Source organism: Phodopus roborovskii, unplaced genomic scaffold, assembly GCF_943737965.1.
Source record: "Phodopus roborovskii unplaced genomic scaffold, PHOROB, whole genome shotgun sequence".
In the NCBI taxonomy this organism is placed as follows: Eukaryota; Metazoa; Chordata; class Mammalia; order Rodentia; family Cricetidae; genus Phodopus; species Phodopus roborovskii.
This window is the reverse complement of record NW_026126480.1, coordinates 38,554,746-38,581,042: the sequence shown is the minus strand read 5'-3', so window position 1 is coordinate 38,581,042 and position 26,297 is coordinate 38,554,746. Positions and strand designations below refer to the sequence as shown.

Below are 26,297 nucleotides of genomic sequence, written 5' to 3'. Positions count from 1 at the left end.
ATCATGCCCTTCCTGATTTAGGAGTGATTGCCACTCCTCCCTCCCTGGAGTATTGCATCGTTATTGCTGGTTTATTCATGTATGGAGACAAGGTTGCTCAGGCTGAACTTGAACTTTTGGGCTTGTGTGATCCTTCCATGAGCCTCTCCAGTGCTGGGGCCCACAGGTGTGAGCCACCTTGCCTGTCTGATCTATTTTGGAAAGTCCTCCATGGGGCCTGGTGGCTGCTCGTGGTTGGAGGTCAGAGATGTTCCTTACACGCAGTGTATAGCTTAACAAGATGATCTGGGCCAGAGCACACATGCTCTGAGGCTGAGAGACCCCAGCCTTTGCAACCCTGCCTCATGCTGAGGGGAAGAGAGCACGTCTTACTTTGAGGACGGTGATGAGAAAGGGGGTGAGTACTGGCGTGTCTCAGGGCAGTGGGCACTGGGCTTCACTCTTGAGGGTGCTGACTTTCTGGGTAAGAATAACATGGCCAGCTTCTTGGAGCTGGGCAGCCAGATTCCGGTCTTGATTCACTACTCATTTGCTGTCTGGACTTTAGATGGGAATGGCAGCCATGTTTTCTGGGAAGTTAGGGAGACTGAAGGAGACAGCACGTGCTTCCAAGACTCAGCGCTAGTGAAGACTCGTTCCTTAAAGAGGCAAAACACAGGATCGGTTACCTTCTCCAGGTAGAGCTGGACTGTTCCCCCTTGCCTGTTGTATTAAGGTTTTTTTTTTTTTTTTAAAAAAAAATTTGGCCATGAGTGAATTAAATGAGTTATAGATAATAGCAATTAGTTACTAAAATGAACCCATGGCCTTAAAAATATGTTTCAGGGCTGGTAATGTACCTTGATTGGTAAAGTGCTTACCCAGCAGCGTGAATAAAGCCCTCCTCTCAGTCCCCAGCACTACATGACGGAGCACAGTGGCTCATGCCTGTTGTCCCAGCTCCAGGCGTGGAGGAAGGAGGATCAGAAAGAAAAAGCTTGCAATTAAGATAGCTCACAGCAAAATTAAGAGATTACCCACATACCCTGCCCCAGGTCTCCCGTTTGCACCTCTGAAGAGGCCACATCAACTTAGCACTGGAGCCCAAGGAGGTCTGTGATCCTCAGGGTTCACTGTAGGCCCTGGGACTTATGCAAATGAATAACAATACATCTCTATCGTGCTATCACACACATTTTTATTGTCCTAAACATTGCTAAGCATCACTTACACACACACACACACACACACACACACAGTACTAACATACACCCACCTAGCCTTTAGCCACCACCATCTTTTCATAGCTTTGCCTGTTCAGAAATATCATATGCTAGATTCATACACTATGTAGGCTTTTCAGGTTGACATCTTCCCTCTAGTGATATGCATTACATTCTTTCCCCCTGAATTTTCCACAAAATTCAGCTAATTCTTCCTCAGTACTGAATAGTATCCCCTAATTTGTATGTACAGGGTTTATGCAACCCTCTGTTGAAAAACGTCTTGGTTGTTGCCTAGGTTTGGCAGTCACGAGTAGAGATGCCATAGTAGGTGTGGGTTTGTTTAGATACGCACTTCCTCTTCTTCTCCTTGGAACATAGCTGTTAGATGCTGTGGTTAAGTTCAGATTCATTGGAAGCTTGCCAAACCGCTTTCCAAAGCAGCCACAACATTTTACGTTGCCACCATCCATGAAGGAGAGCTCCCCTCGATCTGCATCCCTGCCAGCATTTATTTGGTGATGCTGGTGCTCTGGATTTCTGCCATCCTAGAATGCTTTTCCTCATGATGGTCTGAGTGCCATCTCCATGTGCTCTTTGAGTGTCTGGTAAATGCGCTGGCTTATTTTTTTAATTGTGTTGGTTGTTTTCTGATTGTTGAGTTTCAAGAGATTATGTTTTGGATAGCAGTCCTCTGCTCCTTTTCTTTATTCAAGTTCTCTCTCCTAGTGTGTGAATGAATACCTGTGTTTCAATAGTGCCTCCCAGAGCGAGCATTTTAAGCCTTGCTTATCAGCTCTCTTGTGGGTCCCCTCATGCCTTTGGTGTTGTCTCTGAGATGTCAGGAGTGAACTCAAAGGCAGTCCTTGAAGGGTTTTATAGCTTCCTGCTTTGCATTTATATCCCAGTTATGACCCATTTGCAAGGTCTATGCCTAGATTTATTTTCTCTTGCCTCTGAATATTGTTATTCCTGTACCATTTATTGAAAACATCATCACATAGCCCGGGTTCGCTAACAGAGAGAATGTTGTTAGGTCCTGGGGTGAATATTGTCAACTCCAATGAGTATTTGGCTTTGTTCTTAAGTCTCAATAGTTTGGAGAATATAATTTTTACTTTAAGGAGAGTGAATACGTAGGAAAGTGGTTTTCAAAGTGGGTCTGGATCAGCAGTGTCAGCATTGCTTGGGAACCCTCTAGAAATGTGTGTTCCTTAAGCTTGTCTTCAGACTTGGCTGGTTAGGGGCATGGGAGTGTGTGTCCGTGTCTGTGTCACACACACACACACACACACACACACACACACATTTGCCCCAAACAGGCAGAAACTACTAGCCATGTTCATAAAAACCAAGAAGGCAAGTGAAAGTGTGTGCTACTGTGAGTTGTGACAGCTTTGAAGGAGCTTGTTACCTTTCTTACTATCCTCTGATAACAACACAGGCTCAGCAGAATATGTTGTTCATAGTTGATGTTCTTTGGCTCTGCCAGAAGCAGGAGGTAGAACCCTCCCAAACCGGCTCTGGAAGTGCACTGGGGCTGGCTGCTGGCACAGGTACCCTTAATGCAGAAAGTAGCAAGTTTTATTATAGTGACCAGGGAGTAAAGGCAAGTCACTCAAAGACTGGTACTGGTGGTTATCCACAGTTGTTTACAGCTCTCAAGTGGTACCACATGTGGGTACCTCCGGGGCTGAGACAGCAGCTTCCACCCACTTGGTTTTGCTGGCACACCTGGGAACTGTTCTGTGCTGGGTCAAGCATGCTGCCTGACAATATTGTCAGGAGCATGTGTGATGTCATGACGTGTAACAGCAGGTATAGCTTATGTAACAACCAAGCCCGAGTGATTGGAATCTCAGTGTCTCCAAGTTTGCCTGATGGGGACCTCTGGGGCTATTGCTATGGCTACTTGCCTAACTGCTCAGCATCTGTGTAGAAGGATCAGGCTGCAGAGCACGGTGTGTAATGGTGCCACCCCATTAAGGTTGCCACACTTTCACCTTGCAATGGGGCTTTTGGTAATTAGCTCTCAAATGACACCAGCTCTGTCCCTGAGATGGGTGCTGTGTGGTGATTAAGGGCTGGTGTTAGCTGTACCAGGGAGATACTGCTGCAGGGAGGGGCCCTGTGAAACATTAGATGCTATTTAAAGTGATAGCAGTTCTTAGCTGGCTACTTGGCCTCTGCCATCTGTTAGTGTGATTAGCCTGGTCTGATTCACAGGTGCAGCCTGGGGCAGCTGAGATTAAGCAGCTGTGGCCTGTGTGTATGGACCAAAGAATGCTGGTACTAGGATATTTGGCAAGGAGGGATAGGGGATGTTACTATACAAATTTTTTTTTTCCACCTCAAGTGTCAAATACCTGACCTGATTACTATCAAAAATGCAGAGGCTCTGAATTCTTTGCATTTTCAGACACCTGGAAACATCCTTGTGTCCACATTGAATCCCCTGCTGCCTCTGTTGTCTCGAGGATGCCACTGGAATGTACTTGGATATTCAAGTTAGCCAGTGGTGCTCCCATGACCTTGCCGACTGTGGTAATCTTGGGTTTTGTCAGCACCATTTTCCTGCTTCCTTCTTGGACATTCCATGTTTTAAGTTTCTGTCCTCCAGCTCAAAAAATGTCCAAGTGATTCCTTCTGCCAGATTGCTACATGCCATTTATCAGGGCAAGAACTCAGGATAGGAATCTAGAGGCAGGAGCTGATGCAGAGGCCATGTAGGGGTGCTACTTACTGGCTTGCTTTCCACAGCTTGCTCAGCTAACTTTCTTATAGGACCCAGGACCATTAGTCCAGGGGTGGGACCACACAAAATAGGCTGGCCCCCTCCCAATCAATCACTAATTAAGAAAATGCACTACAGGCTTGTCTACAGCATTTTCTTAATTGAGGTGCCCTCCTCTCAAATGACTATAGCTTGTGTCAAATTGATGTAAAACAAGCCAGCATAGTCAGCATGCATGTTTAAGGAAAGGAATTAAGAGGAAGTCACCCAATTGATCATCACCAATACCGCAAACAAACAAAAAAAAAAAAAAAAAAAAAAAAAACAAGGAAACACAAATGGAATGAGGCAGAACAGTGCAGTTTTGGTTAAGAAGCTGGTGGCCTTAGTAAGAAGGTGATGTTCGATTTTTAGGTGGATATTGTTGAATACTTGGATTGCTCCTAACTTTTAACTCTCCTCTTGCTGATCTTGCTCAGAGACTGGAGCCCATCTCATTCATATAAGCTCTGGGAACTCATCTCTTCTCCTTTGTGACATTGTCTACCACATGACCTGGCATGGAATTGTGGGCCTGCCTTTTTCAGTAACCCATTGGTTTCTTGAGAGCAAGGACCAGTCTGGAGTAGAATGAATGGAATGAATTTTTTTTTTTTTTTTTTTTTTTTTTTTTGGCCTTACAGCCTTCCCAAGCATCTTTTATGGGTCTCACCTAAAGCAGAGTGGTGTTTACTGGCCCATATGTGAAGAAACCAAGCCATCATTTTTCAAAGCATGTTTTCTGGAACCCTAGTTCAGAATAAGCCTCTTCTGAAAGTGACTTGAACCTTGTAGCAAGTTTAGGAAACGCCTCATGCTTTTTACCCTGGCTTAGAGGCTGAGTCCGACAGCACCATCCCTGCTTTACGGGGTCTTCTAGTAAAACATCTGTTTAGCGTTCTTTTCCAGGATTTCTCAAACCTAGTGACCACAAGACCCCTTTAAAATTTAGCATTTTCTAGCATGCTAAACACACACTCATGCCTGCATGGGCCAGCTGGATGGATAGGGCTCCTCATCCCCTTTTAAGCCAAGTCTTTCTATCACAGGTGTGAAGAGAATCCCCAGGCCATATTTTTAGTAGTTGACCAGATGATGTCCTTACACCTTGCCAGCACTAGCTCACTCCCCTGAGCAATCCTGTGATGCATCATAAGCATAGGCTCAACTTAACTTGTTTTCTCTGGACCAGATGTTACCAATTCAAATGCTGGGTTTTGAAACACATCAGGTTGAGGCCATAGCATCAGCATGGGAAAGGTAACTTACCTAGTTCCTGCTTTCCTGAGAATTTAAGTGTCTTTATAGATTATCTGGCAGCAGATTTATGGAGGTTTAAAAAAATTGATTTCCTTGAGCTTGTGTTTAAAGTGGTTGTTTCTGAAGGTTCTTAGAGTTAATTCTTGGCTAGATCTTGTTTGAGTAGAAGTTTGGCTCTGTGGTTTAACTGGAGGGACCACAGCAGGACAGCAGTGTCAAGATTCCCATTGTTGGAGGTGACCTTTCCAATGACAAGGGATTTTTCCATTTTGGTTTCATCTTTGTTGAGACCTGCAAATATCACTTACTCCACCTGAAAGAGAAAGGCAGTGATCTATTTTCTTCTTTTTTCCCTGGGTGGGGTGATGGGTGGGGTAGGGGTAGGGCCAGGAGGAATGAGGGAAAACCAAAGTACAGTGCTGGCAGATCCCAGGCTCTTTACCAGTTACCCTGTTGCTGCTCACAATCCTGAGTCACCGACCCTCTGATGGTTTTGTTTGTAAAACTTGCTGGGGATAGCATCCAAGTTGGTGAATGTAGGGATTGAAAAGAGTGAAGAAGACAAAGTGTGTATGTAGGCTGTCGAATGTTTTGGAAATTCCTCCTAAGGGAAACCTCATCAGTAGGGGGGTTCAGGCACCTCATGGCAGAAGGTGCTGATGCCATTGAGCCTTCCCCTGGCTAGCTGCACTGTTCATGACTGGGAATTCCATGGAGCCTCCCAGGGGACTCTAGTCATTTCTCTTGTGAGTGGCTGACACCCCCTCTCCCCAGCATGTGTTTTGGATTAAACACCTCACTGGTCAGTGAGCTGCTTGATAGAAATTTCTAGAAGCCAGATTGTACCTGTGGTGGCTTGAGTAACAATGACCCCCAAGCTTCATATATTTGAATGCTTAGTCACCAGGGAGTGGCTTTATCTGAGAAGGGTTAGGAGGTGTGGGCTTGTCACTGGGGATGGGCTTTGAGGTTTCAAAAGCCCTTGTCAATCTCTGTCTCTTTCTCTCTGCCTATGGATCAGGATGTAGAACTCCAGCACCATGATGGTAATAGACTAAGCCTCTGAAACTGTAAGCAAACTGCAGTTAAATGCTTTCTCTTTTAAAAGTTGCCTTGGTTATGGTGTCTCCTCACAGCACTAGAACAGTGTCTAAGTCAACACTCTTTTCTAAGTTACCTCCACCCACCCACTCCAGGCCATCTCTTACTCTGCTAGATTGGGTTTCTCTTAGTTTATATCAAACCAAAAGTGGATAAATGACTGTCTATTGCAAGAATAGCAACATTAAAACACAAAACAAAACAAAACTGAAAACCAAACACATTAGCGGCATAGCATTCAGATGTCCTGATTAGTGATATTTTTAAAAGCCCTAATTATAGACTTAAGGCAGGGGCCTTAGTGAGGCTTTAGGGAGTTGGGAAGACTTGATCTAAGAGCTGAAACAGCCTGTGCATTTTAAAATTTCTGCATCAATAAAAATAAAGTTGGCAGTCGTCAGCGTCCTGGGCTCACATAAATCGTGAACTTTTGACTTAATTACTGTGGGAGAGTTCACAGGGCAGCCCGCTGTGTTTGGAGAGCATTGCTAAGGGAGCTGGAGACTCAGGGCTAGCCTTGGCCCAGCCTCTGGCTTTGTGACCTTGATCAAATCACTTAACCTTTCTGGGTGACATTGATCCTGTCAGCCATTAAGCCAGATGGAGGAACATTGTAATATGAGTCTCTGTTTTTGCTTTAAAATATTGGGCTGTGCTTGCTTTTTGCTTCTGGACAGGGAACAGCTTGTAAACCTTAGATGTCAATACTTGGCCGTGTAAGGGTTTTTATGGGGCAGGCCCAGCAGCCTACGTTTTATCATTAAGTTTAAATTGCAGGGTCAAAAACCCCTGTAGTGCTACCATTTGTTGACAAAATCAATACCTGTGTAGCACAGGGATGCCTGGGAAGAATATTAGAACCTTATCAGGACAGCTTCCCTGGTTTATAGTAAATTTAGCCCCATCATCCATCCTTCCACACGGTCTGCTGTAGCCTGTTTTGTTCTCGAAGCCCTTACAGAGGAAAAAGTGTGGACTGCCATGGTGGGACAGGATGGTTAACGATAGCTGTGGGGTACTTGTGAGGACTGTGAGTGGAGTTAGGGCCCCTCCTCATCATTCAGATGCATTTTAGCAGAGTGAAAATGTACTTAACAGGATCGTCCAGGGGTGATCAGTGCTGGTATCAAGGAGGGCGGTTCTTAGAGGGTTGACTGCATCTTTCTGATTGGATTTTACGTATTTGTTATGCTACATCTCTTTTGATTTGCTTATTGCTGGTATTTTGTGACCAATTGGACATTTTTCTTTTGCTGTGTTTACCGTGAGGAGATCTGTGAATGTCAGGTTTGCTTCACGAATGACTTGGTGTGCTTTTACTTTTTCTGCCTTTCGAGGTCTGTCCCACAATCTCCTCTTATAAATCAGGTGACTTTGGGTGTGTGCTGCACATCCCCAAGGGAGGCATAGAAAGCAGCTGCTCACCATCCTGATTTCAGACAGCATCGTGCGCTCTTGGCTTGCCAATTCATTTCCAGTAAGGTTGCTGCTTAGCCAGTGTGTGGGCCATCTACTAGGTACCAGGATGGTTTCTGTGTCTGCAGGCTTTTACTCCATGTAGCAGTTCCTGCTCCACGCGGGGTTGTTGAAATGCTCCCAAGCTTTGGTAGGGAAGAGGCTGGCTTGGCTTCTCTAAGATGCCTGGCCTTTGTCTCTCTGGACGAATACTCTACTTATTGGGTGCTTGGACGTTTGTAGGTGGCTACCTTGTGGAAATGGCAGGCAAGGAATACTGAGGAGACTGCAGAGTCCAGAGTGTTGGACCTGTGATTCCAGCACTAGGGAAGATGAGGCCAGGATCTTGAGTTTGATGCCAGCCTGGGCTATATAACAAGACTGTCTCAAAGGGCAGGAGGCTGCTAGGGAAGGAAGCATGGTAGGATGGTTGTATGGGATAGGAGCGTTATTTTTCCAGATTATGTAGATCCTTTACGTTTACATCAGGAAGAGCCATGCAATTAAAAATGTGTCACTATTAACAATAGAACAGTTTTATCTCTTCTGCAGGTGTCATGCTTATTTTTTTAGCAATATGCACACTTGTCATCCTAAGGGGAGGCTCAGTTGCAAAGGCTGTTGCACCAAGGTAGTGCTGAGTAGAGTGGCAGTGACCAGAAAATCAGGAGCCCAGCAGAGCACTGGGACAGCCCTTCTCTGGCACACTGGTACCTTGAACGAGTTAGCTCGGTGACCTTTCAGCTTCCAGAGGACTGTTGTGAAATTCAGTTCCAGCTACAGCCTCGTAGTGATTGCATTTCATAGTTCCCACCTTGGGTCTCTGAGACTGAGGTAAGAAGCAATGCCCACACTGTGGTATGTGGCTAGAGTCTGTTTTGTGAGAGCAGATTTTTCTAGATACAGTTTTACTCTAGGGAAGCAGCTACTTGCAAGAAACCCAAGCTTTTTTTTTTTTTTTTTTTTCTTTTTTTTAAAGCCTATTCCTTAAGTCATGCCTTGGCTACCAGGAAAAAGGCTTGGGTTCTTGGGTTGCCAGTGCGCTGCTGGTGCAAGACAGGACAGCACATTGCACATGGCTGGGGGGCAGTCCCCTGTGGTGGTGCAGCCTCATTGATAGCTTAGAGTAGAAAAGAACATTCTGAATTCCTGTGACCAACCCTTCTTTTTGATGTCAGAGAACGTGAAAATCATGCCTAATGGTTTGTAAGCACCTATTTGTTGATTTCTTTTATGTAATTTTTTTTAAAAAAGGACATTCCAGAGCTCAGCCCAGCAGTAATTGATGCTATCTGAAAGAGTGACTGCATTAATATTTAGCTAATTCATGTGAATAGGCCATTGTGTTTACTTAAACAGATGACATGAGTCCAGACACCTGACAGCATGAGGTATGCTTTCCATTTAGGTCAGATTTGTTAAAGTCTTTGTGTAGAGACAAAGCTCATTATTTATTTTGGGATCTCAATGACTGCTTTCAGTGGCCTTGGGTGGATTTTTCTAAGTAGAAGCTTTTAAAATGAAAGATGATTGAGATTGTTCCAGGGTATGCCAGGTCCTTGGGGTCTTGTGATAAGTAAGTAGGAGTCCAGTGGTCCCTTGGTGAGCTCCCAGGAGAATAGATGTGTTTACAAGCATCCATATACCCAAGCTGCAAGGTCTCCAAGATGCATATCACAAATGCAACTGGAGTGAATAGAAATAGGGCAGCCTCTTCTCACTTGGCCTCCCCTCCGCTCCTATCCCTCCCTCTCCCCTCCATCTGCCTCTCCTCTCTACCTTTCCCCCCTCTGCTCCAAATGGGTGAGCAGCTGTGGTTTTGCACAGTCTTGGTGTCATGAGGTTGCCACCCAAATCCAACTACCTTGACCCTTGGAATGCATTAACATGAAGAAGACACAGTGCACCCTTCATTAAGACATCTCAGTTCTGCCTCTCATAGCAGGTGCCAAAAGCAAGGGCAAGGTAGCCAGGGGCAGGGGCAGGGCCAGTTACTTCTGAGAGGAACTGTAACAAGAGAGCCTGAATGTTCAGGTTGAACCTCTCCCAGCATATGCTAGAGGGGAGACTGACAAATAAGTTCCCTGGCTGTGACCATTTTGCCTCCTGCTGCCTCTCACTGCGTGGAAAGTATACCTGTTGCCCAACATTTCAGTGGAAGTTCTGGATAATACTGAAGGTTGAAGTGTTTGCCCCAACTGACTGTTTCAGAGTCTAGTTTTCAGTGTCTAGAAGGTATGATTGACATCTTGGTGGAGCTGGTCTCTTTAGCAAGGAGACTGGGGCAAAGAACCGGGGCTTGGTCATCAGGACGATCTTGGTGAAATCTCAGTTGCATAACTTTTAGTGCTGTGGCTATTTACAAGTAAGGTCTCAGTACCTCAATTTCCTTGACCTGCAACAAGGATGATAATAGCTCTTCACTGAGTTGTTGGGAGGGCTACACATTAAGCTTGTGCAAGCTCTTGGAACAATGCTTGGCAAATTAACATTGGGTCACTATAGCCATTAGTACAGGCATGAAGAATCGATAGCAGCATTCTGGATTAATGATGTGGCACCTGTTTATAAAATTTACTTTGTTACTTGGTCATTGAACAGCTGCCTCTTTTTCTGAGCTAAAAAAAAAAAGAAGGAAAAGGAAAAATCACTGTACCAGTGACTGTGAGGGCCATTTAGGAGCCATGATTTTATTTAGCATTTGATTAGTTGCCTCCTACAAAGCTTAGGTGTGGCATTGGGGTTATAGTATTCATAACCACCACTGGAAAGAGAAAAGATCTCTTTCATTATCATGCTAAGGTGATAACTTATGCTATTGATTGCCATTTACAAGTCTGCTTTGGGCTGGCTAGAGTATTAGGTCAGTAGGTAATGAACCTGTGCAGTAAGTAGGATTGGCCTGGGTTGGATCCCCAGAACCCATGTTAGAAAAAGCCTGGCATGATGGCACACATGTATAATCCCAGTGCTGGGGAAATGGAGACATTCAGATTCCTGGGGGCTCATGTGGGCCAGCTTAACTTACTGGGTAAATTCCAGACCACTGAGAGACCTTGGCTCTGGAGGAATGTTACCTGAAATTGACCTCTGGCCTCACACACGTGCACATGCACCCGTACTCACATGAACACCCCTCTACCCATACCCACACAGAAAGAAATTTCTGATAGGTAAGTTTATGTCCCTAAGGACAGCTTATTTTCATAGAGTGTATATATGACCATTTAATAGGCGTGGTGATCTAAAATGATGTGCTTTTGGAAGACTGGGCCCTTGCTATTATAAGGGCTGTTTCTGTGAATATAGAGTAGCATTTAAAAGCATGCTTTGACATGAAATTATTTTTTGGCACCAGACAGGAGCAAGAGAGAAGGTGCTTCGAATGCTGTTTTTCCTTGTTAATAGTCATAACCCAATAAGCAGCTCCTCTGGGGACCTTCTGCGAAGCCAGCTGGACCAGACTTCTGAAAATATTTTCCTAACATAAATATTATTCAAAGAGTCAAAAGAAAATCAGATCCTTTCCTACAATGAAGCAGTCTTACCTTTCTGGCGTTGATGAGGCTGTTCCTTCATCTATGTGCATTTCATTGTCTTCCCGTTCAGGAGCACCATACTGGACCAACACAGAAAAGATGGAGAAGCGGCTGCATGCCGTCCCTGCCGCCAACACTGTGAAGTTCCGCTGTCCAGCTGGGGGGAATCCAACGCCCACAATGAGGTGGCTAAAAAACGGGAAGGAGTTTAAGCAGGAGCATCGCATTGGAGGCTATAAGGTAGGACTGAGCTTTTATCTAAAGCCCCATATTTCTGAATTGTTTATTTATTTATTTTTTTTAAAGTCCTCTGAGGTTGGCAGGACCTGGACACCCCTGTAATTTTAAAGTTAGTCCCCATTTGCATTCTTCTTTACATGAGAAAAGTTTAATAACCAGGGGGTCGAAAGTTGAGGGTCTGTTTTCTATATGCTTTATGGTCTGTAAAACGAACTGGTGCAGCTGCCCTGTGAGGGCGGGGTTCTATGAAGAGTGAATAGCTTGGATTAGAGGAGGGAGTATGAACTAGTATTCCTTAGCAGGAGAGATGCTGGACAATGACAGAGGCAGGGCCCCCCCACCCCATCCTTCATCACCAGAAATGGTCAAGGGCCCATCAGAGAATGGCCTAAAAATTTAGTCTCATCACTCACTGGGGAGTTGGGACACTGTGACATCCCTGAGAAGGCTCCTTGGGTTGCTAAGTATAGTTTTGCTCACCCATCTGTCAACATTGATTGAACATTCCTGGGGATACTCCTTATGGTTTTATTTATCCATTCACCTTCATTGACGGAGTATCCTTATATAGGACACTACCTAGGCACTGGGGAAGCTAAAGCAAACAGGGATGGGCATAGCTTCAAGAAAGAGGTGTCCTGGTTTGGCAGGGAGGTCAACCTAAGAGCTGGTGTTTGGAGGCTATGAAGACACAAGTGCGTGCTGCATCTGGTGGGCATAAAAGGAAATGTGGTATTAGCACCATGGCAGAAAAGGCAAAGAAATGTATTTATTAGCACAGTGATGGGATAGAGATAAAGGAGAGCCAGGGAAGCCAGAGGTGGTGCACACGCCTTTAATCAGAGGACACAGGAGGCAGAGGCAGGCAGATCTCTTTGAGTTCAAAGCTAGGTTGGTCTACATAGTGAGTTCCAGGATAGCCAGGTCTACATACAACAACTACCAAAAAGCAAACAAACAAAAAAGAGGAACAGAGAAAGGTTTGAGGATTTTTTTTCCCCCAAAAAGGGAGAGATGGAATTTGCACGTGAAGAGGATTTAAGGAAACCTTATTGATGGGAGATGTCATTACACCTTATGATGAAAGTCTGCTGTGCATTTGGAAGAGGCAAGGGTGTATTAGTTAATCAGTTGCTGTGTTAACAAGTTGCTCCAGCTTATGACTTTATAGTCAATACTTCACCGTTTTACTGTGAGAATGGTGGTCAGAATCCGAATTCTACCCAGGAAGACAACTTCTAGGCAGGTACAAAGCGAGTCTGTGAGTCTCCAGAGACTCTTGGTTTTAAAATAAATGGGCTGTACATCATTATTATGGATAAGGAACATTTTGCAAATGTGAACGAGTGATTACCATTACGGAGCTGTTAGACACAGGGGCTTAATGAGGGAATGCCCTTGATTTTTAACAGGTGCAGGAAGTTTTAATTACCCATGACAGCGTTGTGCTAAATAAGAACACCCAGGAGGACCCCGAAGAATGGCTGTAGCCTGTGAGGATACATGCCCAGGCCATTTGTTTATTTAAGATTTATCTAATTTGTTTTATGTGTATGAATATTGCATACTTGTATATTTGTGCATGCCTGCCTGGTGCCCTCAGAGGTCTGAAGAAGGCATCAGATCCCTGGAACTGGAATTGCAGTGTGAACAGCCATGTGGGTGGTGAATCCTCTGTAAGAGCAGCAAATGCTCTTAAACACCAGGCTGTTTCTCTAACCCTCCCACCCCACCTAGAGGGTTTTTGTTAATTAGTGCTTGAGCTGTTACTGGAGGCAAGGAAAAAGGAATTTGAAAACTGTAAATGTCTAAAGGACATTTTGATGTTTAGGAAAAAGGGTGGGTTTTTTTTTGTTTTTTGTTTGTTTGTTTTTGAGGGCTGGGGAGATGGCTCAGCTGGTAGAGCGTTTGCTATGCAAACATGAGGATCCGAGTTCAATACCCATGAAAAAAGCCAGATATGCTAGTGTGTGACTGTGATCCAGGGCTGGAGTTCACTGGCTAGCTAGTCTTGTCAAATCAGTGATCCCTAAGTTTGGAGAGATATCTTTGTCATAAAAATAAGGAGGGGAGGGGGATACCCAAATTTGACCTCTGGCATCGGTACACATTTGCACACAAACTTATACTTACGCATGTCTACCCCCTAAAAGGTAAAGGAAAGGGGTAAAAAGGCCGAAGGCAAAGCTGGCCTTTGGAATGTGTGGTCCTGACCCGGTTGCTCTCCTGATCTCTCTCTGGTGCATGCAGGAGGTTGTAGCTTGGTGGCCCCTGAGGTGATCTGTCCAATGTAAATGATGGTGCAATAGAGATTTTTCACAACAGGGCAATTAAGGTTGACACCAGTGTGACATTCATTATGGTGAAACTGGAAATTTAGAAATTCTGTGGAGCCCTATGGCTTCTGGGACAAACATGATTCCCTAAAGCATAATTCTTTGTTGAAGATGTGTTAAACCTGCCCCCATCTTCCTGGGTCATAAATCATGGGAGGTCCTTCAACCAACACCTTCTCCTGGGGCTGGATCCTCCTTCCTGGGGGACACCTGCCTGACACCTGTCTACTATATTCTTCACCTGGGCCTTCATGGCACAGTGTTGGGAATCTTGGTCCCAGTGTAGAGGTTTCCTTTTTGATATTTTCTTCATTGCTATGTGAACTTCTAAACAAATGCACTTGCCAACATTTGACCAGAGGTGCTGTGTGGAACAGTCTGTAGCTTCGCATCCCTTAGAACTGGGGAGGACACTCTGTGGGAGGGCATTGGTTCTCCTCTTCCACCAGATGGTCCTAGGGAATCACCGTCAGTCTTGGAGGCAATTGCCTTTACCCATTGAGCCATGTCATCACACAAGAGATACTTAACTGAAGAGACCTACCTAACTCAAACCCCACAGAGAGGACCTGCCAAGTCCCAACCCCCGACTCCTCTGGTTCTTGCCTGTTTGCCTTTTAATGAAGCAAGGTGTCAAGTTTTCCACAGTATGTTTTTCCAGAAAGCCAGAGACCTGGAAGTTTCCGTAAAGGAAAATTGGTTATTTGTGCAACTTTTCTTGTTTCTTCATAACCCGGTCATTCTGCAGCCCATCTCGACTTTGATGGCCAGGCCAGTTTTGCAAGCTTTTCTTATTTACTGGTTTATGGCTCTGTGGCCCTTGGCCACCACACCCCAGCATGCTTTGGGAGGACTTGTGCATGGGCCATTTTAGGGAGAAGGGAAAACACAAAATCCTTGAAATCAGAGAATTTAAAAATGGGATCAAAACTCAGGATGGAGGGATGGCTCCATGGCTAAGAGCATGTATTGTTCTTGCAGAAGGTCTGGGTTCAGTTCCTAGCACCCAAAGATCTGGTGTGTCTCTGGCCTCTGAGGACACCAGCACTCACATGCACATATCTTTCCCACATAATACATATTATTAAAATAAAAATAATTAAGTATTTTTAAAAGGGGGAGGCAGGCAGATCTCTGTGAGTTCAAGGCCAGACTGATACACAGAATAAGTTCCAGGACAGCCGAGGACAACTAAGACTACACAGAGAAACCCTGACTCAAAGGAAAAAAAACAAAACAAAACAAAACAAAAACAACCCCCACCCCTAAAAGGACCCAGACTGTTTTTAGTGTTGAAATATTTGGCATTCTGCACTTAGTCTTGCCGTTTAATTAGAGACATACTGGGTAGCTAAGACTGATCCCCAACTTACTTTATAGCCCAGACTGTCCTTGAACTCAATCCTCCTGCCTCTATCTCCTTAGTGCTAAATAACAGGAATGTGCCCATCGTGTGCATTTATATTCTTTAATATGTGCAGAGAGATGAGGGTGACAGCGGCCAAGTAAAGCTTGACCATAAGCATGGTTCTCTTTGTCTCCCTGTCTCTCTCTTCCTCTCCCTGTGTGTGTGTGTGTGTGTGTGTGTGTGTGTGTGTGTGTGTGTGTGTGTGTGTTTGTTCTTCTAACTCTGTCACTTCTCTGGGTTATGAGGCTTAAAAAAAAAAAAAAACACCAAAAATTGTCCTATAATACTATATTGTTTATCCAGTTTTATTACCTCTAAAATTTCCTTGTTTCTCCAAATAAAATGCCTGCACCCATTAAGAAACAGCTCCTCCTCCAGCATTTGAGATCCTCAAGTCTTTTTTTTTTTTTTTTTTTTTTTTTTTGGTCTATGAATGTGCCTATTCTTAGTACCTCATGTAAATGGAATCACAGGATGTTTGCCCTTTATGCCCAGCTTATTTCACTTAATATAATGTACCCAAGATTCACCAATGTTATAGTATGAGTCAAAACTTAATTCATGTTGATGGATGATTAATATTTCATCAAATGGATGTCCCTACCCCTTTTGTTATAATTTATGTGCATGTGTCTGAGTCCTTGCTTTCAATTTTTGGGGTGTTACTTAGAGGAATTGCTGGATCACATGACAATTCTTTGTGTAGGTTTTGAAGGTTAGTATTGTTGAAGAGGTGAGTGCAAAAGGTGTTGGGTGCCCTGCTGCCACCCATTTTGTTAGCGCCTTCAAGTAATAGGCTGTTGAGTGGACACCCTTGCATTTTGCAGAATAAATCACACAGCCTTTGTGGAGATTCAGGGGTTGTTGATGGGGCAGAGTGAAGAGATTCTGTTTCCACTGGTTGTGGGACAGGGTCTGATGGTGCAGCCCTGCTCTCTGAACACCCCCACCCCCTGCAAAGCAAACTGCTACCCATCGATGCCGGTTTAAGCATTAACAAGTGTTTGCCTTCATTTCTGGGTGATGATAAGCAAACCCAAGTGCCAGTCCCTCCACACGTGTGAGCCCCATGCACAATTACATTCAGAAGGCATGGTTTGACATCTCTAGGAGCCTTCTGGAAATAAGCCCCATATCTTAACAACAGTGGGTGTATTCATAGGCCACCTTTCTGAAGCCCAGACTACAGCGATAGCTGTTCTCTGGGAAGTCACAGAGGCATCTGTTGTCACATGGACACCTCCTTCAAGCTGGCTCAGGGTACAGCTTCTGGGTGTTTATTCTACTTGGTAGTGAACACCTGGGTATTTGGAAATCTTTGAATATTTTCTTGTTTCGAAATGAGGAAGACAAACATCCAGGTGACAGTTGGGGCCTTTGGCCTTTGACTCTCTGGTGATACGTTTGGTTCTGTATTGATGTTAAATCTTCATTCCCTGTTGTCACCTGAATGTAGCTGAGGCCTTAACAGGCACTTAGAGAGGTTTGGAGTAGCAGAAAGAGTCTGGGGGTGGGGGTGGGGCGGGGGATGCAAAACAAAACAAAATACTCCAACTGTCTGGACCACCTTCTGTCTTCTTATGGGTGGGGTGTGGAACAGTTGTGGAATCTGCTTTTTGTGTTCCAAGCTAAAGAGCTCAGGGGCTTAGCTATGGTCTGCTTTGTTTCAATACTGAAATGTTATTTCAAGAAAGACCTTGGTGAACATAGTTTTGGAGCTCTGCTCGCCAATTCTGTTATTTGGCAGCTGGAAAATAACGATGAATTCCACACACATTTGGCTATGGGCAGGAATGCAAATAAAGTTACAGGAATGTTACTCCATGCAGGATCCCTCCTGTCCATGGCCTTTTGTTCTTGGTCAGCTGGAGAGATCCAGATGAGGACATTCCCCAGAGCAGGATCTAGGACCCATTGGATGGCTGAGGAACCCTTCTCTTTTAGTTCCTGTATCTGTGTGTTCCTGTGTGGGCACACGTGTTTGGGGAGTGGAGGTTGCCATCAAGTGTCTTCCTCAATCACTATCTTTGTGAGACAAGGCTCTCACTGAACCTTGAATTTGCTGATTGGCTAGACTGATTATTTTCTGTGGACAAGATACCCAGACATAGCATTAACAACAACAAAAAAAAAATGTCATTAATTTTAATGGGTGCCACCAAATTATTCCTTGGACTGGTTTCTCCGGCTTTATTTCACGATTCTCCAGTTGTGTCTGTATTTCCTTATATTCACTCACCAAGTTCTAAAGTGACACTGATCTTCCTAATTTTTGTTAATCATCTGGTGAATAAGTATCTCATTATTGTTTTCATTTGCATTCCCCTGATTGCTAATGAGGCTGAGCAGCTTTTCAGATTTTTTGGGGGGGTGGGGGGAGGGGGATTACAGTCCTTGTTCTCTGAAAGCAAAAACAATGTACATACATTTGACCTAGATGACAAAATAATTGTGGCCCTGCAGATCTGAGACACTAAGAAGAACACGCTGAAGGGCAAGGTGCCGTTTGCATGCTTGCTGCAAGGGTACCCTCTTCAGATCACACAATGCTTGCTGCAAGGGTACGCTCTTCAGGTCACATAGAAGCTTGGTGTGCACATACTGATTTAATACATTTCTAAACTTGATGCCTGTGGTTCCTATTTCTTTTCTTTTCTTTCTTTCTTTTTTTGTTTTTTTGTTTTTGTTTTTGTTTTGTCTTGTTGTTCAAGACAGGGTTCTCTGTATAAAAACCTTACGTGTCCTGGAACTAGCCCTATAGACCAGGCTGGCCTTGAACTCACATAGGCCTGCCTGCCTCTGCATCCCAAGTGCTGGGATTAAAGGCATGCACCATCACTGCCCTGCTGGTTCCCATTTCTTACAGAGTTGCTATTATTGTTTGGCTTGCTGTTAAGCAGTCACTAATTAACGGTAGGCTCTCCTCTACTATAGAAGTATCTGAGCTCCACTGTTGGCAGTTGCTGAGAGCATCAGTTTGAAAAATGCCACAGCTTTAAAATTTGGGTTTGATGGTGTGTCGAGTAATTCAAGTGGGAGCAGTGGTGTTGGAAAGAAAACATGAACAGCACTACATGTGGTGGAGTGTTGATTTGAGTAACAAGGCTCTAAAAGAGAGGAGATACCTACTTTGGTATATGTGCTTCTTATTGTAATATCATTTTATCCATGTTAACTTACTGGTATTTGTAGTGTGTCTCCAAGATGTTAATATTCAGGGCTCTTTCTTAGAATGCCATAGACCCAAGGAAACATCTAACTGACCATGTGCTCCGTAAGGGAGGTGGGGGGGTGGGTGTCCAAAAAGGCAACTGCTCGGCTGTGCTGCTCCAAGCCAAGATCTGTTGTCTCGGGCAGCTAACGTTACCTCCCTTAGCAGTTCAGGGGCAAATCCATTTGGAATACGCCATGTGCCAGAGTCTGAATCCAGACACAAGAAAGACATTGACAGTTTGGATGGGGTCCAGAGTGAGGCGCTGCCATGATTAAAGGCTTACAGACGTGACATTTGAGCGGGGGCTCAAAGAACTGAATATTTACAGCAGGGCTCAAGGCTGGATTATGAGGCTTGGTGACTCTGGAGCCTGTGGCTGCATCCCTAAATTGCCCTCCATGTTTCTGGCAAGGAGAGAGCCATTTCTGATATTCCCGAGATCCTGGGATGCGGAGGGTCTGCCTTGAGTTCTGCAAGAGCCCTGGTCACTTCCTACCCATCTCACAGAGTGACAGCTTCAGGTAGCTCCCTGGGACAGGAATTAGATCGGTTCCCGTGAGCCCGTGGAATTTGGCATGGGTTCTCCCATCAACACACTCATTCTGCATGGGGCAGGGCACTTTTAGCTGTCAGGGAGCCATCTGGCTTCCTCTCAGGCTGTCTTGCAGGTCCTGCGAGGAGACCAATGTGATTGTTATGAGTAGAGCACAGACTGTCTCCATTACCAGTCTAGAGTCCTCAGATTCACTCCCTCTCCCTCCTGTCTTGCTTGCGAGTCAGTTTTCCTCTGCCACCTTCCCGTGCTGGACTCTGAGGCAACTCCACGATTGTGCAAGGGTTGGGGTCAGTGGCATCTAAGCAAGGTGACTACTCAGCCTCATTCCTAACCCTTTGCTTGGGCTGTTAAGAGGGATCCAGCTCCTCACCCCAGTGGTACCATATGGCACCCTGGTGGGGAATAATGGTCTTGGTTTGAGCTCAGCAGCAGCAGCCCCACTCTGCAGTTACAGTCACTGGCACACTCTTAGCCCTGTTCGCAGGTACACCATGGGACAAGCCTGCCCTCAATTCCTAGAAGGGCGTGGCTATGAGGTGGCCCTCCTTACTCTCCAGTCTAGGTTCTCACAAGATGAGAACATTAGAACCTAGTGTGAGCTGATAGGCCGCGAGCATGACTGTCACATGCACTTCTCATCTTTGGAAAGTCTCAAGGCACTTATAAACAAATGGGTATGTAACTTGGAGTCCTTGCTCCCATGTCTGGAATTCTGGGAATACCAGGAAAATGTGCCATTTATTCATCTCCCAGCAGGGAGGAGGAAGGGCAGACCATTGGTCCCAGGTGAAACTTCTTGAGATTTCCATAGATCTGGGGGCCCAGAAAAAGAAACAAGGGGTTCTAGGAACAGAATAGATGGGACCCAAGGGCTTCTGGGGGAATTAAATTAGCTAAGGCAGAAGGTGTGGTATATAGCTGGTGGTAACCAGTGTTGGCTCCTGGTGATTCCACGGTGTACTAGGGACTTAAGGCTCCCATTGGAAAGCTGGCCTTAGTAGCCAGTGAGGTATGACATTGTATGGATTGGTGATTGGACCTCTTGGCCATGTGGGTTCTCCTAATGGAACCTCAAAGCCAAGACAGGGTCACAACTTTGTGTACTCTGCCAATACCTGCCTGCTAGGTTGTTCTAGGGAAACTTTCTTATTATTCATCACCATTCTGAATATTAATTGTGAGGGCAGTTTACAGTTCTTCTACATTCTCTGCTTCCACTAATTTCTTGGGGTTGAACCCAGGTCATTTGTATCCACTGAGCTAAACAAACTCTCAGCCCCAGCCAACCTCATTTTAAGTCAAGAAAGTATGCTATGGATATCTGGTGCTAAGTTTGTTATAAATAACCACCTTTCCTTTGGCCTTTTCAGGTACGAAACCAGCACTGGAGCCTTATCATGGAGAGTGTGGTCCCATCGGACAAAGGCAATTACACCTGCCTAGTGGAGAATGAGTACGGGTCCATCAATCACACATACCACCTTGATGTTGTTGGTGAGTTTGCCTTTTGGGCAGCGGTTCAGCTCCAATCTATTCTGGCTTGACTCCTTTTTATACCCATAAGATGTCATCTGAGAAGGTTCCGTCTGTCATATGACTGTGTTCTGTTTCCTGGTTAACCAGATTTTTATGGAATTCAGGGGGATCTTCTTGGTACCTATGCTGTTACATATACTCTTCCTCGCCAGCCATCTGGGTCCCACCACCGCTTCAGCCCTTAAATAACACACAAGGCACTGTATTAATTATAAAGCTGTTGGCCATTGACTGGGGCTTCTTATTGGCTAGCTCTGTCTTTATTACCAACCTATTTCTATAAATATAAGTATTTCCACATAATCTAATCTTACCATAGAAAAGGTCTGGGCCTACTACTCTATTGTGATCAACATTGAGTCTCCCTGTGCCTATACTTTCCAGAGTCATCCTCATTTCCTAGACCCACCTATGTTGCTTCTCTATTGGCCAACAGTGCTTTATTCATCAACCAATAAGAGAAATGCATTTACAGAATGGCATCACCCATCACTAAGCACTACCTTTTATCAGGGGGCTGTGGTATAAGCTCATTCTGGAAGCTAAGGTTGCTCTGAATAATCTTAATGTGTGCAGGAAACATTTAATTATGCATATCTGTGTGTGGATATGTGCAAGTGACTGCAGGTACCTGTAGAGGCCAGAAGAGGGTGTTGGATCCCATGGAGCTAGAGTTATAGACAGTTGTGTACCACCCAGTGTGGATGCTGAGGATGGATCCCAGGTCCTCTGGACTCTTAACTGCTAAGCTGCCTTTCCTGCCCCGGAAAATTTTGTTTTTAAAATCGTAGAACATTGTTTAAAGAAGGGCAACTTATCACTTTTGCTGAAGAGTAAAGAAAAAGTTAGTATAATGATTGAGCCTGTGCCTGGCTAGAAAAAAAAGTCAATGTCAGAGATGGCCATTAGGTAGTTTTATGCTGATTCCTGGAAGATGTTCCTCTGAGCAAAGAGAACCACCTATGAGAGTCACAAGTATGTCTCTGTCACAAATAAGGAGGTCATTTTCATTGCCTGTCTTAAGGTTGTGCAGCCTGTAGTTCCCAAAAGAAACAATTCTTCTCAAGTTTTACTGGTTATCATGAGTTTTTGTTGTGACTAATGAAGTTATTGGCTTGGTTGCTACATTAGTTACTTTTCTTGTTGTTAAACAAAATACTCAATAAAAGCAACTTACAGAAGGAGGCTTTCATTTGGGCTCACAGTTTGTGTCTATCATGGTGGGAAAGGCATGAAGTCAGAAACAAGACACCTTGTTCCTCTTTTTGTGCAGTCCACTTAATGGGGTACCCACCTGTAGTGTGGCTCTTCCCACCTTTATTAGCTTAATTTGGAAACTCCTGTGTAGACTTGCCCCCAAGGTTTGTCTTCTAGGCAACTCTAAGTCCTGTCAAGTTGGTAGTAAGTGTTTGCTGTCATGGCCACCAAAAGGAGTCTGCAACTAGGACTTTCTGTGTTTTGAGGATGGTGGGTTCATTTCTCTTCCCTATAGAAGCTGTCTATGCTCTGACTTGTCAGGCAGGATGACACTTGGCTGCTTTCCTGTCCTCAGTCACTTCTTTGGGTTACTCTTCCATGTTCTGACTGTTGACTGCGGCCTCATCTCAGGGCTCACAGGGATCCATTTTGATTTCTCACAGCCTTTGTTAACTCCACAAATGTGTCTACCTACTTACTCTGTAAATAAGACTCTCCTACAATATTTCCTAGGCATGGTCCTGGATATTATCTTATCTATGGGTCTTTCTGTCTCTTTTATAAAATATAAACTATTTGAGGGGAGATTCCGCAAATTCTTCAATTGCCTAAGAACCACTAAAAAAATTCCTCAATATAGGATTTACCAAATTGCATAGATTTGTTTAATTGAAGATTTAAATTAACTAATAGTTAAACAGAAAATCATATTGGTTTTCTGTCTAGTTAAGTGAGGTTATAGTCACAAAGACTCTGCCTTACCCAGCATCATTTGTACAGTCTTGAACTTCCATTTGACTGTAAGCATTGGAGTGACAAGAGTATTTGAGTTATTCAGAGGGCTTAATGTGAAAATGTGATAGGCCATTGTGTGATATTTGCCCTATGACTATCCATAAAAGAGTGTCAAAGCCTTCTTTTATGCCTTAATTTTTATTTGCTTCTGTTTTTTTGAGATAGAGGCTCATGTAGTCCAGGCTAGACTTGAACTTGCTGTGTAGTTGAAGACCTTGAATTCTCTTGTCTCTACCTCCCTAGTGTGGAGATTATAGGTGCTTTCCACCAGGCCAGGCTTGTGTCTCCCACTTCCCTATCCCTAAATACTGAAGACTGAAATCAGGGCCTGCTGTGTGTTAGGCTCTATTGTTGAACTATAATCCAGACATTTTCTGGGGTTTTTTGTTTGTTTTGATTTGATTTGATTTTTTTGTGACAGGGTTTCTCTGTGTAGCCTTGGCTGTCCTAGAACTTGCTTTGTAGACTAGGCTGGCCTGGGCTTCCCAAGTGTTGGGTTTAAAGGTGTGCACCACCATTCTAGACATTAAAAAAAAATATGTACATTATATATTAAGACAAGATCTTGTTAAGTTCCCTGGGCAGGCCAGCTTCTTGATCCCCTGCCTCAGCATCCTGAGCAGCTCATCTTACAACCTGCATCACCAGGCCTGGCTCTGGTCCTGTTTCTTATAGAGACGTTTGTGGTATGCGAGGCTCAGATATTTTAGTAAATACACACACACAGCAGAGTGACGTGTGAGAGGATTTCTTTTGTCACAAATGGCTCTAAATCCATTCATCAAAGAGCACATGATTTGGGATTTACTTCAGGCTTCGTGGACTGAATCTGACAGGAGTGTTTGCATTAGGGAAACAAAGTTAGATTTGGAGCTAAAAGTCCTGAATGCTTAAATTTAAAATTAAGTAATTTATTATGGAGGGAAAAAAATTGTTCTGTAGGAGTCCTTTGGGATTTTAGCCTAGCACAGGTCTACAAATTATTCATGATTGGGGCCATTCCAAGAATTGAGGAGTCAAGGCAGGGCTGCTGTAGCCCCAGGGTCTTGCTTACAGCAGGTTTTAGCTTGAGTTGTTGTGTTAAACATTCAAAAGCCCCTCGCCCCACCTCCCCTTTGAGCCCTCTGGCAGCTCATCCCGGTGAAAGCTCTGAAGTCTCTCTTAGAGTTTAGGGCAGGGATTTGAATGGGGCTGCTGAATAATGGAATTGGGCTGTCTCGTGTTAATCCCCTGGCAATCAGTCTTGCTGAAAAGAGCGGATGACTCAGTGGTGTGATGTGGAGGGAGCATGGAGTGTACAGAGCAATGGAGAGAGAGGCCTGATTATGTCACAAGTTTGGGAGATCGCCCAGCTCAACCCGGGCCAATAATGACACAATGCTGGTTGGGAATATCCATTAAAGCACAACCCCAGTGATTTCTTTCTAAGCCTTGAACCTTCTTTATAAATAGAAGCCAAAAGTCAGTGGAATATAAGGCATTCTCAGTAAAGATGGAGGTGTGAAATACTCTCCCTCTCTCTTATTCTTTATTTATTTATTGCTGAAAACCCCAGCATTTGCTTCGAGAGGCACTAATAAAATGAGAATTGAGTCAGCCGAAGAACCTCATAGAGACTTACAGGGTTGGCAGCCGTTCTGAACATCTTGGCAAGTGGAAACAGAAAGGATTCAGGCTTAGGCAATGAGCTCCTGGTGGCCCTGGAGTCCAAATGCAGTACATTGCTGTGTGTTAACAGGTCTCAGTTCCCCCTTTATTACACAGACAACCAGAAAGTGTTTCCATTGACCAGGAAGTCTGGCTTGTGGTGGAGTGTTGCTGCCCGGTGTCCATCTGTGGCTCAGGTGTTAGGATGCAGCAAGCCCGAAAGGCCCCACCTCCGCATGCTCCGTGGTGTGAAAGTGTGGAATTTAAGTGATACTCATGTTCTGGAATCAAACAGAGGGCCATGGTTGTGTGTGAGGAGACTGCTCTTCATTTACAAGGTCCTTTTAGGAGCCTTGCTTGATCCTCATTAAAACTGACACCATTATTTTTCAGTCATTTGCAGCAAAGGAAAATTAGCAAGAAGCTCCACGTCTCAGTGGTTGTGGCAATAATAAAACTGTCTGCCAAGTAAATGGCTAGGGGAGGTGGTAAGTCTTCACCATGATTCCTAAGCGAGGGATGCTGAAGTCCTTGATCTGATGATGGATGTCCTGCCACCACTAAGTGGTACCTAGGAGTCATTAATTCTTTTCACTGGGTCTGATTTAAGAACTGAGCCCTGGCATGTTAGGAACAAATAAAGCCTAGTGTTGTGATAAGAGCAGCCAGCCCAATGGCAGGAACATCTGGGCACCAGAAGAGCTACTGAGCTCTTCTGGACCCACTTTATAACCAGTAAAGTTGGGAAGAAGATGTTTACCTCACTTGTGTGTCCTAAAAGAGTGTAACAAATGTCCCCAAGTAGTGGCTTATTCTTTAATAACATTTAGTTGAGAGAGAGAGAGAGAGAGAGAGAGAGAGAGAGAGAGAGAGAGAGAGAGAGAGAGAGAGAGAGAGAGAATGAGAGAATGAGAGAGAGAATGTGTCTAGTCGTTTATGTGGATGCTGGGGACAACTTCAGTGCTGGTCCTTATGAGACAAACACACATACACCCCAAGGTCTGTCACTGTGATCTTGGGCTCACCAATTAGGCTAGGCTGGCTGGTCAGCACTAGGTTTGCAAGTATACATCACCATGCTTGTCTTTTTGTCCATGCGTTTTGGGGATCAAACCAGGTTCTCATAGTTGGAAGGCAGGTGTCTTAATTAGGCAAATTGAGGGGCATTTGGGGAGCAGTAGGTGAAGTTCTGTTTCCTGCAGACTTTGCACCTCTGGTTAATGATGTCATTCATTCAGGCTATCTAGAATGGCTTGGTTGTTGACTTACAGATGTTCACAACCTCTGTTCTCTTCCTTCCATCCCTCACCCCCATCTCAGAGCTGAGGAAATTTGGGCCCAGCAGGGTTCAGCGACGTGTTTGAGGACTCAGAGAAGTCACCAGAGCAGGGGTCAGTGATGTGTGTGAGGACTCAGAGAAGTCACCAGAGCAGGAGTCAGTGATGTGTGCAAGGACTGGAGAAGACACCAGAGCAGGCATCTCAGACTTGACACTCTCTGTGGCTCTAATTCAGATGATTTGTGTCAGGCATGGGGGAGATCATTCAGTAGGTAAAGCGCTTGCTGAGCAAATGGACTTTGGGGCTAGAGTTTGGATCCATAGAACCCTGGTAAATTCTGGGTGACTGTGGCTTATCCAGCCTTGGAGGGTGGAGACAGGATCCCTGAGCAAGCTGGCTACTGAGATTAGTTGTGTTAGGGGCCTCTGAGTTTGAAAGACCTTGCCACAAAGAATAAAGTAGAAGAGTAATTAAGGAAATTTCTGATATGAACTTCAGGCCTTTACAGGTAGACACAAACATGGACCCACACATGTGCAAGCATACATACATACACACATATGAAGAAGTGGGGGATTAGTGACCTTTCTCCCTCATGTAGTCCCTTTGTCTTGGAGTTATGATTTTGCTTCCCACTATACCTCTGTGTTCCCAGAGACTATTGGATGCTAATTGGTAACCCCTTTCTTCTGATGTTTGATATGTGGGGGACAGAGTGTGGTGGAAATATGGATGGTACCTCAGATCCCTTCTTAGTT

The 26,297-nt window shown here is 44.6% G+C and overlaps 1 protein-coding gene across 7 annotated transcripts in view; it reads left to right on the top strand.

Moving 5' to 3' along the window:
• Fgfr2 (fibroblast growth factor receptor 2) overlaps positions 1–26,297 on the top strand; it is a 98,613-nt gene that overhangs the window by 20,831 nt on the left and 51,485 nt on the right. For all 7 annotated transcript variants that reach the window (XM_051193147.1, XM_051193146.1, XM_051193145.1 and 4 more), the window contains 2 exons: positions 11,401–11,570; positions 20,455–20,578. In XM_051193147.1, the coding sequence (XP_051049104.1) occupies positions 11,401–11,570; positions 20,455–20,578 (294 nt within the window). The remainder of the gene's footprint in view (positions 1–11,400; positions 11,571–20,454; positions 20,579–26,297) is intronic.